General features: G+C 45.5%; 1 protein-coding gene across 8 annotated transcripts in view; it reads right to left on the bottom strand.

The window, feature by feature from the left end:
- The window catches only part of RABEP1 (rabaptin, RAB GTPase binding effector protein 1), a 184,243-nt gene that overhangs the window by 54,145 nt on the left and 109,398 nt on the right, over positions 1-20,700 (bottom strand). For 3 of the 8 annotated variants that reach the window (XM_082707826.1, XM_082707825.1, XM_082707827.1), the window contains one exon: positions 1,203-1,331. The exons of 1 other annotated variant lie outside the window; for it this stretch is intronic. In XM_082707826.1, the coding sequence (XP_082563952.1) occupies positions 1,203-1,331 (129 nt within the window). Of the gene's footprint in view, positions 1-1,202; positions 1,332-18,897; positions 19,049-19,611; positions 19,799-20,700 lie in introns of those variants that run through there. 4 more of the 8 variants (XM_082707830.1, XM_082707831.1, XM_082707832.1 and 1 more) reach the window with 4 other exon arrangements.

Raw genomic sequence — 20,700 nt, forward strand, 5'->3', positions numbered from 1 at the left:
ATTTTAAGCATCACCTTCAGGGAAGGTGTGAGGGTATACGCGATGACTTGATGGAGTGCTTCCACAAAGTGGAACTTCAAAGCTGGCTGATCACCAGTCTCAAGCAGCGGCTCCCAAACTGCACATACCTAGAGCTCATCAGAAATGCAGATTCCTGGGCACCACCCTAACACACTGTGTTCTAACGAGGTCTCGGAGGATTTCACCCAGCATCTGAGTCGCCCAATTAAAACACCGACTGCTGGACCCTGAGCTGGTCAAGCGTGAGACAGGACCCAAACCATACATTTCTAACAAGCCTCCCAGGTGACTGAGACCCCGATGCTGCTGTTTTGCGACCACACTCTGGGAACCACTGCTGGGGGCTGCAGAAGCCACAGCTTTATTTTCCTATGTCAACACCCAAAGTGTAAGCCTGTCCTGATTCTTCAGGGCCAGGCCCTCTCAAAACACTCCCGCATCTGTCTTGTAAGCTTTCCTTCTCTCCTTGCTCGAGCTCCAGTTCTAGGAGTTCCAGAACCCTGGTGCTGCAGCTCTGGCTCCAGCCAGCACCCAGCACCACGTCTGCCTCACTGGAGTCCTGAGTCTTTGCTGGTAAGTAGGTGATCATCTGCGGGATCCCCTCCAGGAAGCATCAACAAGTGACAGTCTGCAACACTATCAGTAGAACACCCCGAGGTCACTTGGCCTGGGCTCTCTCTCGGGCGGGAAGACCACCGAGAGCCCCGTGTCCCAGGGTGCTGGAGCCTCCCTACAGTGCGTATCCTTGTGAAGCTCAAAGATAAGGGAAAGCCTGAATCCTGCATTTTCCAACGTGTTCTATCAGTTCCATTCTTTTTATTTTTTTTTAAAGATTTTATTTATTTATTTGAGAGACAGAGATCACAAGTAGGCAGAGAGGCAGCCAGAGAGAGTGGGAAGCAGGCTCCCCGCTGAGCAGAGAGCCCGACGAATGGCTCGATCCCAGGACCCTGACATCATGACCTGAGACGAAGGCAGAGGCTTAACCCACTGAGCCACCCAGGCACCCCTCTATCAGTTCTGTTCTTAACTCTAGGCTCTAAATAGGCTTTCAGTTTACAACATAAATACAAATAAAATCAAGGTGTGTTCAATGATAAAATTAACATTGTACTACCAAGAAACTCAACACGTTAAGGCAGTCTTAGTATGAGGGGTTAGAGACAGACTTAGGAACTTACCCTCTTTAGCCAAATATAACTCTTTAAATTTTGCTCTCTTTTGATTAAATTCTTGCTCAAGCTGCTGCTGTGCACGTAAAAATTCTGCATTAATTTTTTCCAATTCTGCTACCCGTTGCTGAAGAGAAACTGGAAAAAAAAATACTAGTTAACAAGTAATAACTTTTATTTATAAGTTACATATTTCTATAACGAAACAAGTAAGCAAGCTTCTTCCAAAGATCCAATATATTCTAGAAATTCTAATCTTCGCTTCTATCAGACGTAACCCACACTACGAATGTGTCACACAAGGTACCACAGCATATATATATGGAGAATCACGTGAGGCAAATTTCCCAAAAGAGAGCTTCTGAAGTCCCTCTGTAGCTGACAGCACGTCGATCTATTCTGGAGTTATTAAATACTGGAGTGTCGGGCCCAATCTTGCTAGCTCCGGTTTCCCTCAAGCGTTATAAGCAAAACTTTACAGTTTTCTGACTGGGAAAGGCAGACCAGCCTAGACCATCCTCCCAACTGCAAAAGGACTCATCACCATTATACTGGAATCATCATCAAAAACCCTTTTGTGTACAGAACTATTAGGTATGAACCCCCCATTCCTGGTGGATGATCCGGTTTGTAGAGTCCTGGTCACGGGGGAGTGTCAGGGACTGGGACATGTCTCACTTCAGGGCTACATAATTTGTGGCAGCTGATTAAAGAAGTGGCTATCCTGAGCACTTCTGCTTCAAGGGGCTCTTCTGCTTCAAGCAAGAGGAGGGCGATCTGGGAGTCCGACCTCACCTCTTCCTCTGCCCCAACAGCAACCCAGACACAAAGCCATAACCCTAATCCCTCTGAGAGACACAAATGGGTACTAATGCCACCACCTAAACCCCAAGGCTAGTGGAGGTCCCAGGTCTCTAGCACGAGCCACTCTAGATAATGACAATTTGTTGCAATTTTAACCATGATCTGAAATTCTCTTTGAAGGCCCTACCTTCCCCCAACCGGGTCCTCAATTACAGCACACAGGAAAGACTGGGGAAATGCAGCAGTGGTTTATCTATACGAGACAGAGTCGATCTCATTAATTTCTTCCATGTGGTTTTCAAGGTTCTCTACAACTCCTCTGATAAAAGATAATGAGCTGAAATCAGCACCTAAAACTATGTTCATTGCCACGTCTTCAGACTAGCCTCACTACAGATCGGACAGTCTGGATACAATCCAGGCAGAAGGGGAAGGGCTGCTGTCCTGCTGTTTGAGCCCCACCATTCACTATTAAAGGTGAGGCATCATTTTGAGGAGCGCATATCTAGGGCCTCTAGGTCACAGCAAAGAAGGGCATCCGGTCAAGTGAACATTCGATGACTTTTGGAGAAAAAGAGGGATGGAGAATCTGGAGGGGAAAAGACAGTGTCATCTCACACGTCCTATCTGAAATCATGGAGGAAACTTGCTATCTACAGTATTTACTTCTCTTGGTATTTTTACTGCCCAAATCCCAAATGTCAAATAAACAAGCTTTTCCCTTAACAGTCTGACATTATGGATAGCTACTGATTACCGCATGAGGTCAGGAAGGACTCAGGGAAAGCAAAAGAAAAGAAAAAGCAAGACCCCTCTGTCCTTCCTTTTCCCTAACAAATACACTCCCACCCCACTCCTACCACCCTCAAAACACGCACAAAAACGGCCGTACCTTTCAACATTTAGGAACTGAAGCTAATCGGTAATAAAAGCTAAAACACAGCCTTTAAAATGGCAGCTAAGGGGTGCCTGGGGGCTCAGTCAGCGAAGTGTCTGACTTAATTTCAGCTCAGGTCGGGGTCTTCGGGTCATGGAATGTAGCCCAACACCTAACTCTCCACGCCGTGGGGAGTCTGCGTGTCTCCCTCTCCCTCGGCCCCTCCCCCTGCTTATGGGCACTCTCTCTTAAACAAATAAGTCTTTAAAAAAAAAAAAAACAACCCTGCAGCCAAAATGAAGTGTGGTTCCAGCTCCCAAGCCCGTCCTGGCTCTGGCCCACAGAGCAGCCGCAGCCTACACCCACAGTCTGGCTGCCTCTCTCCAGCTCTGGGACAGTTTTCAGTTCCAGGGATCAGGAAACCTTTGAGGATACACCAACTCCCTTACTCTCGTTTGTTGTTTTAATTAAAAAATTTTAAATCCACCTGAAGTACTTCTAACATACCGCAATTCTACAACAAAGAAAAAGGCCAAAATAACTGTTTAAAAAAAAAAAGAAAAAAGAATGCCTCTACTGCTGTATCTGGAAAATCAATTCCCCTTGCATAAGACAGCAGAGAAGTTTACAAATGGCCATATCCTAATGCATTAGCGACCAACCACAAAGTAAATTGAAAATAGTGCTCATCACACAAAGTACACATGCTGTTTTTCTAGCATGGTCACCACCAAGTTCACAATAACTAGCTAACAGCTCATGTTAAAAGTACTTAGCCTGGCATTTGGGGGAAAAAATTGATCAATGTAATTATTAAACTAGTGGTATTTATTTGACGAATAAAGGAAAAAGGCAGAATAAGCAGGTGACTTTGTACGTAGGCACAGAAGACCAGAAGTCCCTCGAGCCTCGTAATCCTGACTCAGTGCCCACACTTCAGACTTCCAGCTCCGACCCCTCTCTAGGACCCTGCATCTTCACAGAACCATGAAAAGTCAGTCCGAAAGCCAGCCTTCCACAACTCAGCAGGTGAGAGCTATCGGTATCTCAGCCTCCCTGAACCACCCCATGTGTCTGCACGTTGGTGACTTCAGCCGGATCCTAAGAAAAAGTGAGCGCCTGGCTGGCTTGGCTGGAAGAGCGTGAAACTCCTGATCTCAGGGTTCTGAGTTCAAGCCCCACACTGGGTGTAGAGGTTACATAAAAATAAAATCTTGGGGATCCTGGATGGCTCAGGTGGTTGAGCATCATCAGACCCTTGATTTTGGCGCAGGTCATGATCTCCAGGTTGTGGGATCAAGCCCCACATCGGGCTCAGCGCTGACTGTGGAGTTTCTTAAGATTCTCTGTCTGTCTCTCTCCCTCTGCACATCCCTCCCTTGCAAGCATGCACATGCTCTAAAAAAAAATTTAAAAGGAAAGAAGAAAGAAAAGGGGGAAAACTAAGTTATGCAATGGCTATTTTTTTTTTAAGATTTTATTTATTTATTTGACAGACAAAGATCACAAGTAGGCAGAGAGGCAGGCAGAGAGAGAGGAGGAAGCCGGCTCTCGGCGGAACAGAGAGCCTAATGCGGGGCTCGATCCCAGGACCCTGGGACCATGACCCGAGCTGAAGGCAGAGGCTTTAACCCACTGAGCCACCCAGGCACCCCATGCAATGGCTATTTTTAATGCTTGACACCCAAAGGGAAAAATTATTACATCAATTACTCAAAATGTATGAAATAAGCAACCGGAAATGAAAAAGGAAAAAGACTATGGTAAATAACTGAAGGAAAGACCCAATGACTCTTAGATGCATCTCCTCCCCTAATCCTGATATGAATGGGAAAACATGTAATAACTTAAAGATATTTTTAAGTCAAACTCTTTTTTTTTTTTAAGATCTTATTTATTTATTTGACAGACAGAGATCACAAGTAGGCAGAGAGGCAGGCAGAGAGAGAGGAGGAAGCCAGCTCCCCGCTGAGCAGAGAGCCCAATGCGGGGCTCGATCCCAGGACCCTGAGATCATGACCTGAGCCGAAGGCAGAGGCTTTAGCCCACTGAGACACCCAGGCGCCACTAAGTCCCAAACTCTTACTAAGTTTGATGAGACATAAGCAACAGAAGAAAAGCAGTGTAAGTCAAATATTACAACCAGAATCTTTTTGTTTCAAGAAGTTCAAGTCAAGAAAACACCTAAAATAAATAAATAAAGCACATAACTTCAGTAGAACAAAAGAATCAACATTTTCTATAACTCAAAAGTCTTCATTTCTGTCTCATTGGGTAAAATGAAACTACTAAGTATGGCAGGAAATATCCACCCAATGGAATAATATCAAGCCAAAAAATTGTATTAAATTAAAAAAAAACAAAATACAAAATTATACAACCCAATATGAGCTATGCAAAAAAATACATACAAAAAAAAAAAAAAGAGTGGGAGGAATATGCCAAATTACCTTGAGTGGTTGCCTCTCTGAACCAAAGGGTAACTACAATAATAAATTACACTGATTACACGGATTTAAATTTAAAAGGTAAGGAAGTGATTCATCTATTTTTTTTTTAAGATTTTATTTATTTATTTGTCATAGAGAAGCGAGATCAAGCACAGGCAGACAGAGAGGCAGGCAGAGGCAGAGGGAGAAGCAGGCTCCCCGCCAAGCAAGGAGCCCGATGTGGGACTCGATCCCAGGACGCTGGGATCATGACCTGAGCCGAAGGCAGCCACTTAACCAACTGAGCCACCCAGGCGTCCCAGGAAGTGTTTCATCTTTTAAAAAAAATCATTACAACTATTTCTTACTGTTACGTCTCAATGTCTCTGCTCATAAAAATTGCACATGATTAACCTCAATAATCTTCAGTGGTTTTTTTTATATAATTTTTTATTTTATTTATTTTTTTTTTAAGATTTTATTTATTTATTCGACAGGCAGAGATCACAAGCAGGCTGAGAGGCAGGCAGAGAGAGAGAAGGAGGAAGCAGGCTCCCTGCTGAGCAGAGAGCCCGATGTGGGGCTCGATCCCAGGACCCTGGGATCATGACCCGAGCCGAAGGCAGAGGCTCCAACCCACTGAGCCACCCAGGCGCCCCTAATTTTTTATTTTTTATAAACATATATTTTTATCCCCAGGGGTACAGGTCTGTGAATCACCAGGTTTACACACTTCACAGCACTCACCAAAGCACATACCCTCCCCAATGTCCATAATCCCACCCCCTTCTCCCAAACCCCCTCCCCCCAGCAACCCTCAGTTTGTTTTGTGAGATTAAGAGTCACTTATGGTTTGTCTCCCTCCCAATCCCATCTTGTTTCATTTATTCTTCTCGTACCCACTTAAGCACCCATGTTGCATCACCACTTCCTCATATCAGGGAGATCATATGATAGTTGTCTTTCTCTGCTTGACTTATTTCGCTAAGCATGATACACTCTAGTTCCATCCATGTTGTCGCAAATGGCAAGATTTCATTTCTTTTGATGGCTGCATAGTATTCCATTGTGTATATATACCACATCTTCTTGATCCATTCATCTGTTGATGGACATCTAGGTTCTTTCCATAGTTTGGCTATTGTGGACATTGCTGCTATAAACATTCGGGTGCACGTGCCCCTTTGGATCACTACGTTTGTATCTTTAGGGTAAATACCCAATAGTGCAATTGCTGGGTCATAGGGCAGTTCTATTTTCAACATTTTGAGGAACCTCCATGCTGTTTTCCAGAGTAGCTGCACCAGCTTGCATTCCCACCAACAGTGTAGGAGGGCTCCCCTTTCTCCGCATCCTCGCCAGCATCTGTCATTTCCTGACTTGTTTATTTTAGCCATTCTGACTGGTGTGAGGTGATATCTCATTGTGGTTTTGATTTGTATTTCCCTGATGCCAAGTGATATGGAGCACTTTTTCATGTGTCTGTTGGCCATCTGGATGTCTTCTTTGCAGAAATGTCGGTTCATGTCCTCTGCCCATTTCTTGATTGGATTATTTGTTCTTTGGGTGTTGAGTTTGCTAAGTTCTTTATAGATTCTGGACACTAGTCCTTTATCTGATATATCATTTGCAAATATCTTCTCCCATTCTGTCAGTTGTCTTTTGATTTTGTTAACTGTTTCCTTTGCTGTGCAAAAGCTTTTGATCTTGATGAAATCCCAATAGTTCATTTTTGCCCTTGCTTCCCTTGCCTTTGGCGTTGTTCCTAGGAAGATGTTGCTGTGGCTGAGGTTGAAGAGGTTGCTGCCTGTGGTCTCCTCAAGGATTTTGATGGATTCCTTTCACACATTGAGGTCCTTCATCCATTTTGAGTCTATTTTTGTGTGTGGTGTAAGGAAATGGTCCAATTTCATTTTTCTGCATGTGGCTGTCCAATTTTCCCAGCACCATTTATTGAAGAGGCTGTCTTTTTTCCATTGGACTTTTTTCCTGCTTTGTCGAAGATTAGTTGACCATAGATTTGAGGGTCTATTTCTGGGCTCTCTATTCTGTTCCATTGATCTATGGGTCTGTTTTTGTGCCAGTACCATGCTGTCTTGATGATGACAGCTTTGTAATAGAGCTTGAAGTCCGGAATTGTGATGCCACCAACGTTGGCTTTCTTTTTCAATATCCCTTTGGCTATTCGAGGTCTTTTCTGGTTCCATATAAATTTTAGAATTATTTGTTCCATTTCTTTGAAAAAGATGGATGGTACTTTGATAGGAATTGCATTAAATGTGTAGATTGCTTTAGATAGCATAGACATTTTCACAATATTTATTCTTCCAATCCAGGAGCATGGAACATTTTTCCATTTCTTTGTGTCTTCCTCAATTTCTTTCATGAGTACTTTATAGTTTTCTGAGTATAGATTCTGTGTCTCTTTGGTTAGGTTTATTCCTAGGTATCTTATGGTTTTGGGTGCAATTGTAAATGGGATTGACTCCTTAATTTCCGTTTCTTCTGTCTTGCTGTTGGTGTAGAGAAATGCAACTGATTTCTGTGCATTGATTTTATATCCTGACACTTTACTGAATTCCTGTATAAGTTCTAGCAGTTTTGGAGTGGAGTCTTTTGGGTTTTCCACATATAGTATCATATCATCTGCGAAGAGTGATAATTTGACTTCTTCTTTGCCGATTTGGATGCCTTTAATTTCCTTTTGTTGTCTGATTGCTGAGGCTAGGACCTCTAGTACTATGTTGAATAGCAGTGGTGATAATGGACATCCCTGCCGTGTTCCTGACCTTAGCGAATCTTCAGTGTTTTGACTCACTAAATAATCATTTTTTATAAGCTACACTTAATTTTCCCAGGATAAACAATTTGTTAGAATAGATGAATTTCCTTAAAAAATAGAACCTTTTAATTTGTTTCAGAAGTGGCCTTCCAGCTAACAAACTGCCTTCTCCTGGTGCTCTAAAAACTCACCATGTACAACTTCTTTTAGGAATTACCAAAAACAATCACTGTCACACTAAATGTAGCCACTCAGCGGTGCTCTGTTTAGGCTCCTAATGAAGAAACCTGAAAGCAGGGACGCCTGGGTGGCTCAGTGGGTTAAGCCTCTGCCTTTGGCTCAGGTCATGATCTCAGGGTCCTGGGATCGAGCCCCGCATCAGGCTCTCTGCTCAGCGAGGAGTCTGCTTCATTCTCTCTCTCTCTCTCTCTCTCTGCCTGCCACTCCCCCTGCTTGTGCTCTCTCACTCTCTCTGTCAAATAAATAAATAAAATCTTTAATAAAAAAAAAAAGTAGAATTTAAGAAAAAAAAAAAAAAAAAGGAAACCTGCAAGTACCCAGCGGCCTGAGGAGACCGGGGAGAGGGAAAGTCGGGGAAGGGCGGGGGGCGTGAGGCTGGCAGGAACGATGCCTCCCGCAGAGGGCGGTCCACATGCAGACACACGCCAGGTCACCTGCACTTGCACAGTACTTGAGCCAGCAGAGGCGCTTGTGGGGAGCACCATGTCCGTATCTGCAGTATCACTGACAGCTGTCACTTCACTTCACATAACCCCATTTCATGTCACACAATCTCCTATAACTATCCGACCTCGGCAATGTTAAAAACGTGCCTCCTTCTCCCTTGCCCCTGCCCTCAGAGGAGGCAGCTCTGAGCCCCCCGCAATCCACGGGTCACAGAACAGCTTCGCACCCATCCTCTTGAGAATCCAAGTAGAAAAACCTTACTTTGTCTCACTTCTCCTTTCTTCTTCTTTTTTGTAAGTCTCAAAGCAATTAGGTGTCACAATGCTTCAGACAAAAGAGCACCTTTAGGATCCCAGGCCTCAGATTCAAAACCCAACTGCTTCCTCCCCAGGGTTAGTGGGTTTGGGTGAAGCAGCCATAGGCGCGACTACAAATGCGGGAAAGACACTAAGTGAGAGAAAAAAACACCAAACGTTCATTCAGAGGGAAAATGTACTAAGGAAGAGATTCTTCAAAAAGGTTGAAATGAATTAAAGACAGGAAACAACGGGAAACCTGACGGGGGCGGTGTGGGACACGGAGGGGAGAGGAAGCAGGACAGAGCGCGCGCCGCATCCCCGTTCCTAAACACGCTCACGACCAAATGTACAGAGCAGCCTCCGGGCACCTGCAGTGCAGCTAGAAGCTTGCGGGTCTGAGTTCAGTTCTCGGTTACTGAGCAGGACAATCACAAGAGCATAGTCTTGCAAGGACTTTAGAGACCTGTCTCGTGCACTTTGGCCTGCGCGTCGACCCACTGATGAGTTGTTAAATTCAGTGATCAGCAACCCACGTTTGCAAACGAACGAAGGAAGTAGAAACCAGCAGCACCACACTCGCCTGGGTATACGTTATTTCCTGAGATCTGCATTTCAGATGCTCACACACTGCTATTGGGCTGTAAAGGGAAATGTGTTTCTTATGACAGAAAGAGGTCAAAATAATCTGAAAACTGCCAATTCTTAACTCATACAGGACTGCACTCCCACCACACCACGTGGTCACGTGGCTTCCACAGAAACCTAAAACTAGTAACTCACTTCACTGCCCCACACGGCACCCAGGTCCACCGTTCACAGATATCAGATGATCCTCCCCTCCCCTTCAGATAAGGGGTTATCTGTGAGAAATATCTATTTTTAGTCATACAACCCAAAAGCAGCTTCCTCTGAGATCTTAGATCTGTTCTACAGATTTGGAAAACATCCAACACCTGTCATCTCATACCTGTCCTCTCCTTCCTCCTTCAGATGAAACACCTCCCGACTCTTTAATGACTCAATCAATCCCTCACTCTCTCACAGCTGCGGTCCCGAACATTACAGTCAGAACTACAGTCAGAACTCGACATAAAGTAGGACACTCTGACCCTAACCCATTACCCACATAGAGTTGAGCAGAAACATTGTATCTGGAGGCTATTACCCTAACAACATTCAACAGATTGGCCCCAGCTTTCTTTGGACGCAAGCACACGCTCCCATTCTCAGCCCACAAGATTAACATAATCTAACACTGTCCCTATGTCCCCTCAGCTTGAACTTCAACCAAGCCAAGGGTCCTCTAACCAACAGCCATATCGGAGAGTTCTCTTTCTGTTTTGTTTTGTTTTAAAAACAAAGTTTTCCGGTGGAACCAAAGACAGAGCTCTTCCACCCATCACTCGGGATCCGGGTAGAGGCGGACACTGCCTTATCAGACTACTCTCTTAGCTACAAGTTCATCCCAACTATCCTTAGCCTCAAATCACATTGCTTCATCTTATGCATGATTCGGTAACACTGTCATCAAATACTAAGATTCAAAGACAAGCTATCTACAGTTTTGGAGTCAGAAAACCATGCTTCAACCCAAAGCCGAGCTCTCTTTATACGAACTGGGGCAAAAGTTCAACTTTTCCAAGATTTCATTAAAATAAGGCGGACTCCCACTCTGGAGAGTATCGCAGGCTCTGAGGACTCGAAACGCCATCACACAAACGCAGCTCACATGTGATAACGTGACAGTTACTGTTAACTTCAGAATCTAATAGCTGCAGCTTCAAAATTCTGCCAAAAAAAAATAGAGGGGGGCGCCTGTGGGGCTCAGTCGGTTAAGCATCCAATTCTTGATTTCTGCTCAGGCCACAATCTCAGGGTCATGAGACTGAGTCCTGCATCAGGCTCCCTGCACAGCCGGGAGTCTGCTGGAGGCTCTCTCACTCTCTCCTTCTGCTTCCCTCCACCCTCTCTCTCTCCCTCCAATAAATAAATAAATATTTAACAAAAATCGAGACGTTCCTTTGGCTCGACGTGTTGTAGAGATGCTTCCTAGTGATAACTACAAAATCACCGTATTTCTAAAAATTCTCAAGCCACTTGTTCAAATAATCTACTCTTTAAATGTTCCAGAAACTACAGTCGAGCAAAGTTATCACATGCAAACAAAGCTTTGACAAAAAGTAAAAAATGTAGGAGTAACTATAAACCAAAACATGGGAGTTTCAGGGAATGTTCAGGAGGCAAACAATGAACATAAACCATGTTCCAGGCTCCGATCCTGCATTACTCTACGCCCGTAAAGCTAAGTTCCCCGACGGGTTCCCACTGGGCATATACAACATACACCATGAAAACGCCTCCAATAGTCGCCAAACAAGGAGAACTTCAGAAATAAGCCGATCACACAACTGAGATAAACTCTGCACGTTTCACAATACCAGTCGACTACAGGATGCATTCAGGCACCGTTCTGTGCACTTGACCAGGTCACCGTTAAGTCACTCTAACTTCGGACTACATTTAGTCCAAGCACCACAGCCGGCCAGCACATGTTCAAGAGCAGACGCGAGCATGCATGGGCACAGGCGGACGATTCTGCACTGGGCTGCACTCTCCCAAGGGCTTCAAACACGGCAGAATGCCAAGCCCGATGAAAAAGCATGACAACCACCACACTAATGAGCAGATGCGGGTTCCAACTTTGGATATTCAAATATTTTAGTGGCCGTTTACAAGACAAAGAAGGCTACTCAAAACTTAGTATCAGGCCTACTTAACAAAATGGTGAAAAGAATTCCGTTTTCTGCCCAGAGCCCGAGTGGCATTCAGCATTCGTAAGTGGAACCATATCGTACCACTTCAGGACTCGGGTTGGGACTGCTAAAAACTCACTATCCACCAGGGCAGTTAAATTCAATCCTTCTTTTGGGCTTGAATTTACCAAGTGTCTGTAAGGCTGCTGGTGGGACACAGGACAGTACAATCGCTCCGGAAAAGTCTGGTGGTGGTTTGTAAATGCACACGTACCACACAATCCAGCAATCGCACAAAAAAGAACATACTTCCAAACAAAGATCTGTATACAAATGCTCACAGCAGCTTTACTCACAGAAGCAGGCAGTTGTAAATAACCCAAATGCCCACTAAAAATGGACAAATAACGAGAAGCCCATACGATCAGATGCTCTTCGGCAACTAAAGGACTGACTATTAACACACACATCAGGGACAAGTCTCGAGAGTGCCGTGCCCAGGGAAAGAACCAAACCCAAAAGCCAGACTGCACTCACAGACGAAATTCTAGAGTGGGCCAAACTACAGTGACGGGAGGGAGAGCGGCGCTTCCCCAGAAGGAGGGGCAGAGGCGGAACTACAAAGGCGGAGGAGGCAATTTAGGGGAGTAAAATGTTCCAGAACACGACTCTGGTGATGGTTACAGAACTGCTGCGTTCAGGAAAATGCATGGACCTAGAGCTAAAGTCATGAAATTCACAGCATGGAAACTGTTTTAACATCCTCACTGAGGCAGGAGTGAACCCTTCCAGGAATAAATGAGCATGTGCCAACAGAAGCGACCTCCTCATCAGCCACCGTGAACGAGCCTCGTGGCCCTCCTCCGAAACCATTTCTCTGAATATTTAAATACTGTCCCTAACCAGAAACAGTGAAAGCCGACTTGACATAGCCTGCTCACTGCTGCCTTTCCAGCACCTAGAACTGTGCTGGCCCGGGACGGTGTTCGCCAAGCATTTCCCAGGGGAACACGAGAACAAAGACGTGAGCCACGGCGGCTAGACCAACCTGTGCGGAGGGGCACACCTGGAAGGCAGCAAGGACTTGGAGAAGCGAAGGAGAGGGCGCCTCGCCGGGAACAGTCAAGGACAAAGGAGCAGGGCAGTCTGCACAGACATGGGGCGAGCAAGCCAATGTCCCGGGCGTGCAGAAAACACTTCCCCACAGAGCACAGGAGGCCCCTGAGCGACCTCTGGGCCTGTGCTTCCCGCCTTGGCAGCCACTAGCCGTGTGAGGTTACCGCACCCCTGAAACATGTCTAAGCTGAGTATGTTAAGTATGAAATAAATGTGGAATTTTGAAACCTTTGAACAAAAATATCTAAAATGCCCCAATGATTTTTATAGTGCTCACATGTACAAACTGTGACACCTGGAATATACTGCGGTAAATGAAATACATCATTAAAATTAATCTCCACGGAGAGCCGTACACGAATGTTCACGGCATGGTTCCTAACAGCCAACAAAGGAAGCCCAGTGTTCATCTAGGACGGATGGGTCAGCAAAACGGGGTTCTCATGCAACGGAATGTTGTATGTCCATAAAAAGGAGCAAAGTACAGGGCGCCTGGCTGGCTCTGTCAGAGGAACACGGGACTCCTGATCTCAGGATCGTGAGTTCTAGCCCCATGGTAGGACTAGAATTTTTTAAAAATTAAATAAACCTTTAAAAAAGAGAGAGAGAGAAAAGAACAAAGTACTGATCCATGCTATAGGACGGACGGCCCTTGAACACATCACACTAACTGGAAGATGCCAGACACCAAAGCTACAGACAGTATGATTCTGTGTATAAAAACAGGAAGATCCAGAGACTTGATACTCTGTGAGATCTGACTTTATCTCCTAATAACCCTGAGTGTTCCTGGAGTCAGAAAATACAGGGTATGGAAAAAGCAGGGTTTAGGCAGGAATGCGGAAAGTATACTGAAAAGCCTTGTAGGTAAGAAACAGACTGCACTGGCAGCAAGGAGGGCTGGGTCACAGAGAAACAAAGAACAGTGACTAGAACTCCACGCAAGTGTTGTACGTTTAGTATAAAAGCAAATGAATCTAATTTTAAAATTCAGCACCACTGGAAAAGTCACCAGCCTACAGCTCAGTCCTAAAACTGATGTTCGTAATAATGAATTACCAATACAATATTTAATGTGGGGGCGCCTGGATGGCTCAGTCAGCTAGCGTCTGACTCGATCTCAGCTCAGGTCTTGATGTCAAGGTCATGAGCTCAAGCCCTGCGCTGGGCTCCACGCTGCGCATGGAGCTTACTTTAAAAAGGGGGGGGGGGGCGCCTGGGTGGCTCAGTTGGTTAAGCGGCTGCCTTCAGCTCGGGTCATGATTCCAGGGTCTTGGGATCGAGTCCCACATCAGGCTCCCTGGTCAGTGGAGAGCCTGCTTCTCTCTCTCCCTCTGCCTGCGGCTGTGCTTTCTTGTGCACACTCTCTCGCTCTCTGTCAAATAAATAAATAAAATCTTTTTTAAAAAAAGACTTAATGATGTCCAGTGCACTTTGTTAAAGGAAGCACATTAAAGTGCATTCTATTTTGGAAAAGCCGCTAAGAAAAGTAGCTAGACTCTGAGCACCCAGAATGTGGCCTTTAGATACTGTTTCCCACTAAAAGGAAGCAGAGCTCCTTGGAAATAGTGACTGATTCCAGGCCTGGACTGGAAGGGAACAAGACGAAGCTGAAACATGGTAGCATCTGCTGGGGTTCTATCAAAGGACTGAGGAGTCCTAGAGAAGACAGTGGCCCAAAGAGATCATCTGCACATCAAAGCACCCTCCCCTTCAGATATATTCATTCCTAATCCTCAGAACCTGTAAGTATTACCTTCTGTGGCAAAAGACATGATTCAGGACCTGGAGGAGCCCACCCTGGATTACCCAGTAGGCCCTACATGCAATCCATACATGCCTTTTTTTTTTTTTTAAAGGTTTTACTTATTTGACAGAGAGACAGAGAGAGACAGAGAGCACAAGCAGGGGAAGCACCAGAGGAAGAGGGAGAGAGAGGCTCCCTGCCCAGCAGAGAGCCCGATATGGGGCTCGATCCCAGGACCCTGGGATCATGACCTGAGCGGAAGGCAGATATTTAACGGACAGAGCCACCCAGGCGCCCCCGTAAGTGCCTTTTTATTTTATTTTATTTTATTTTTTTTAAGATTTTATTTATTTGACAGAGAGAAATCACAAGTAGACGGAGAGGCAGGCAGAGAGAGAGAGGGAAGCAGGCTCCCCGCTGAGCAGAGAGCCCGATGTGGGACTCGATCCCAGGACCCTGAGATCATGACCTGAGCCGAAGGCAGCGGCCTAACCCACTGAGCCACCCAGGCGCCCCCGTAAGTGCCTTTTTAGAAAGAGGACCTGTGCGGCAGCCACACAGAGGACTCAGGCCTGTGACACCAAAGACGGAGCTTGGGGTGGGGTCACCAGGGAAGGCCAGCAGCGCCGGACACCGCAAGGGGCTAGAACTGCCGCCCGCCCCAGCCTTTGGAAGGAGCACGGCCCTGCCCGACGCCTGACACTTCAGCCCAGGGGTATGGATTCTGGACTGCCCGCCTCCCCCACTGTGAGATCATAAACATCTGTTGTTTTAAAGCCATTCAGTTTGTGGTAATTTGTTGGAGCAGCCAAAGTAAACCAACACGATCAATAAAAATAACAATGAGTCAAAACACGAGTATACATGTAAATCCACATATTCTCGATATATAAAGAAAAAAAACCTGGGGCACCTGGGTGGCTCAGTGGGTTAAGCTGCTGCCTTCGGCTCAGGTCATGGTCTCAGGGTCCTGGGATCGAGTCCCGCATCGGGCTCTCTGCTCAGCGGGGAGCCTGCTTCCTCCTCTCTCTCTCTCTCTGCCTGCCTCTCTGCCTACTTGTGATCTCTCTCTGTCAAATAAATAAATAAAATCTTTAAAAAAAAAAAAGAAAGAAAAAAAACCCGATTGGTCACCTTATCTAGGCAACCAAGTTATCACTGTGAAAGCCTATCAGGAAAAGTATCACTCCTTCCCTCTCCATTTCCTACACAAACTATCCCTTAAGGTAGCAAAATCTACACGGAGCATTCCTCATCCAGAAGTATTCCGGCTGTAACTACCATCTGACAAACACTGATGAATGGAGAAACCCAGGAAATGGTCATCGGTGGTCCTCACGTTTCCAAAAGAGCCAACCAGACAGTAGGTGCCCCCGATGGACGTACCCACTGCCGCTCTGAGATGGTCTTTAAAAAGCATAAGAAAACCACCAGGCACACAAAAAATGCCAAAATCCATGTAACAAACAAACAAACGTAGATCTGAATATGACTTCAGATCTAACTCCCAACTTAGAGGAAACACAGAAGACAAGACTACGGAGAACACCAAAATACGGATGCAATCGGGAAGTTACAGGGGCGAGTGTGCCACAGGACAGCCGTCTTCAACAAATTATGAGGCAGAGGGAAGAGACAACACAGACCAACCAACTCTAATGGCCCCTATTCTGGGTCCTGTTTGGAACAAACCCAATTTTTCAAATTGAGACAACTGAGGAAATGTCCACCTGGACTGAATATTTCATGATAAAGAATGACTGTTGACTGTTTTCAGATGTGATCGTAGTACTGTGGCTATGTTTACAAAGATACTGAAATGTTTTCAAATGAAATCATAGGTGTCTGAGATGGGTTATTTAAAAGTCCAGGGGACGCTTGGGTGGCTCAGTGGTTTAAAGCCTCTGCCTTCGGCTCAGTTCATGATCCCAGAGTCCTGGGATAGAGCCCCGCGTCAGGGTCTCTGCTTAGCAGGGAGCCTGCTTCCTCCTCTCTCTCTCTCTGCCTGCCTCTCTGCCTGCTTGTGATCTCTGTTGAAAAATAAATTAAAAATCTTAAAAAAAAAAAAAAAAAAAAGTCCAGGACAGGATGTAGGCAGAGGGTTACAACCGAAACAAGATCAACTACACAACGACAGTCACGGCACACAGAGGGTGCTGGGTCTACCTACGAATCTTTTTTTTTTTTTTTAAGATTTTACTTATTTATTTGACATGGAGAGAGAGATCACAAGTAGGCAGAGAGGCAGGCAGAGGGAGAGAGAGGAGGATGCAGTCTCCCCACTAAGCAGAGAGCCTGATGTGCAGCTGGATCCCAGGACCCTGAGACCATGACCTGAGCCGAAGGCAGAGGTTTAACCCACTGAGCCACCCAGGTGCCCCTACCTACAGATCTTTTTAAGCGTTTAAAATGTTCCACAGAAAGGACTCTAAGTCTAATTTTTTTTTTTTAAGTCTTACCTCTTCTGTGTTGAAAGGATTACCTCTAAATTAGCTGAAAAATAATACGCCCACAAAATATCATTTCAGGGGCACCTGGATGGCTCAGTCGGTTAAATATCAGACTCTTGATTTCAGCCGAGGTCATGATCTCAGGGTCATGATTAAGCCCTGCACTGGGCCACGTGCTCGGTGAGGAACCTGCTTAAGATTCTCCCTCTCCCTTTGCCTCTCCCAGCCCACATGCTCCCTCTCCCTCACTCTCTTAAAAAAAATAGTAATAATTAAAAATATTCATTCTCTCACCCTTCCAGATAATGGGGCATTATACGTATTCACATTTATAATTCACAACAAAGAACTATTTAATAAAAACTCTGTTTCTGACTATTACCAATTCCTTTAATATAAAATGGTCATTGGTTTAGAACACTTTTTTTTTTAATTTGAGAGAGAGAGAGCACGAATGTGCATGCACAAGCAGGGAGCAGAACAGAGGGAGAAGGAAAAGCAGGCCTCCCACTGAGCAGGGAGCGTGACGCGGAGCTCGATCCCAGGACCACAACACCATGACCTGAGCCAAAGGCAGACGTTTAACCAACCACGCCACCAAGGTGCCCTGGTTGAGAATATTCTTAAGATTTATCACTTACAGGGGAAAAGTCAAACCTCTCTTAGAATCATGTTTTATTATACTGTAAATTCAAATTCCCTATGTACAGAGTGTCCTTCAGTATTACACCAAAACTACCGATGTCACTTTCCATCTCTTATCTTGTAAAAGGACTACCAAGAGCTACAAAATTGACATTAGGAGTTATTTATCAGAAAAAAAAGTTCTTTGGGATGCCTGGGTGGCTCAGTCACTTGGGCGTCTGCCTTTGACTCGGGTTGTGATCCCTGCCCTGGGCTCCCTGCTCCACGGGGAGTCTCTCTGCCTGCTGCTCCCCCATTTGTGCGCTGTCTCTCCCCGACAAAGTTTAAAAAAAAAAAAAGTTCATAAATACATAATAAAGCCACAAGGGTTTATAGTTTATTTATAAGGGAAATTGAATGCATTATTTATGAACTTTTCAGAAACAACAAGGTCATATGTAAGAGGGAACAAAAGTTTGATAAACAGCTATTCCACCTACAAGTGAATAAAGAAAATTAATTACATGTTCCTAGAAGGGGACAAGAGGAACCAACCGGTAAAACTTTTCAGGGGAGCGCACTGATGTTAATATTCATGTGGGGGGTGGGGGGGCATAAGCATTGACGTGCCAAGGCCTAGACAGATCGGGCGTGTGACTACCGGGGATTAACAGGGGAGACAATATCAAAGACTCACCATCCCGGAAGTGGGAACCACAAACAGGTGTACCACTGCCTCCTAGAGGTGCTCTCTCACTCAGTCACACAGTTTATTTACGTGCTAAAATTCATTACTTAATTATTTTCATTTACACTAAGGGCATCATACTGTTAATTTTTTTTTAATCGTGTGTGTAGTTTTACATCAGAATGATACAGAGGCATCCTAAAGCATTTTGTTAGAAACAAGTGGTTCTCAGGGCACCTGGGTGGCTCAGTGGATTAAGCCTCTGCCTTTGGCTTAGGTCATGATCTCAGGGTCCTGGGATTGAGCCCCGCATCGGGCTCTCTGCTCAGCAGGGAGCCTGCTTTCCCCCTCTTTGCCTGCCTCTCTGCCTACTTGTGATCTCTCTCTCCGGGTCAAATAAATAAAATATTTTTTAAAAAAAAGAAAGAAAGAAACTAGTGGTTCTCACCTGGAGGTGACCTTGCTCCCCAGAGGACATCTGGCAAGGTGGGAAGCGTTTCCGGTTGTCAGACCTGAGGAGAGGGGTATGGAAGCCAGAGACGCTGTTCAACACCCCATGGTACCCAGGACAGCCATCCACAGCAATGAGCGACCCGGCCCTAGAGGCCAGCAGTGACAAAGGGTAGCGGTTTGCTATAAACTCACAGGGCTGACACCCTCAGAGCCAGAGTGACAGTGCAGACTACAGGTAAAGAGTCCCTCCCTTTCGTTGTAAAGCTCGGAGGGTCACCCAGTCCATAACTACAGCTAGTCCCTGAATTCTCTGACACTCTCTCCCCCACTCACTTGACACCTGCACCGGTGCTTCTCAACACTCACGCCTCACAAGAGCATAAGGAGGGCGCCTGGGGGTCTCAGCGAGGCATCTGCCTTCCGCTCAGGTCACCATCCCAGTCCTGGGATGGAGCCCCACCTCAATCCCCTGTTCCCCAGGGAGCCTGCAGCTCCATCTCCTACTCCCGGTTTGTGCACTCTCTCTCTGTGGCAAATAAATAAAAGGAGAAAGAAAGAAAGAAAGAAAGAAAGAAAGGAAGGAAGGAAGGAAGGAAGGAAGGAAGGAAGGAAGGAAGGAAGGAAGGAAGAGGAGGGGAGGGAGGGAGGGAAAGAAAATGAAGTTTGATTTAAGTACTGGAGAAATCCAGGAAAGACACAGCAATCCTACCAAAACTACGCAAACGCTGCATATAAAATACTCATGCGGCAGGGGGCACCTGGGTGGCTCAGTTAAGTGTCTGCCTTCAGCTCAGGTCACGATTCCAGGGTCCTGGGATCGAGCCCCACATTGGGCTCCTTGCTCAGGAGGAAGTCTGTTCTCCCTCTGCCTCTGCTATTCCCCCTGCTTGTGCTCTCTGTCAAATAAATAAATAAAATGTTTTTTCAAATAATAAAATAAAATATCATGGGTGTTTTTCAGAGTTTAAAAAACTTTTTTTTTAAATGCAGGAAGACAGTGTCTAAGGAAGTAATTTGATTTCTTGTTCCAAATTCAACCAGATCACTCAGTAACAGTCACACAAAAAGGCTTTCATTTTCACATCCCCAAACAAGAAAGACTCTGGTGACAGAAGTAAGTCTTCATCCCCAAGTGTCTTCTGTACAACTTGGAAAGCGTAAACAGGATCCACAGGTATGGGATGTCTCCACAGACATCAGAGTCCAATCAGGTGGCCCCCATCCCCTCACTTGTTCTCCTCTGATCACTCTGCAACTAATTCAAATTTACAGCAACAACGTTTCACACACACAAAAGTCCCTAGACCTGCTAGAGTAATGTCTTTGTAGGAAAAGCTCTTAAAGGTAAATAAAAAGACAAATATTATTTAGTGGTTAAAGACGGATGATTTGCAAAAGAATTCCAAAAACCAACAGAGATCAAAGAAATGCAAATCTGAACAAGATTCTGCTCACAAAACTAGCCAACATTTTTATGGCCCAGCTGGCCAGGAAGGGACTGAGCCCCCAGGGTCAGCTAGTTCCCAGGATACTAAACAACTCACCTGCAAACATGCCTAGTGCACGCAAGCCCACTACACAGAGGTCTACAACCACCTTGCTCATCCGCTCTGACACAGCAAGCCAGTATTTCCCGTCACCCCCAGGCCAGGTATCAGAACACCAGAGACCCGCGGACATCACTCAAACTAGACAATCCTAAGCTTGTTCCATCTCACCTCCTCTGGCCCACCTACTCCTTCCCACGGAAACCACAATAAAGGTTCTAGACCATGTCTTCCATGGGCCCCTTCTGCCT

This window comes from Mustela nivalis (assembly GCF_964662115.1).
Source record: "Mustela nivalis genome assembly, chromosome: 17".
Lineage (NCBI taxonomy): Eukaryota > Metazoa > Chordata > Mammalia > Carnivora > Mustelidae > Mustela > Mustela nivalis.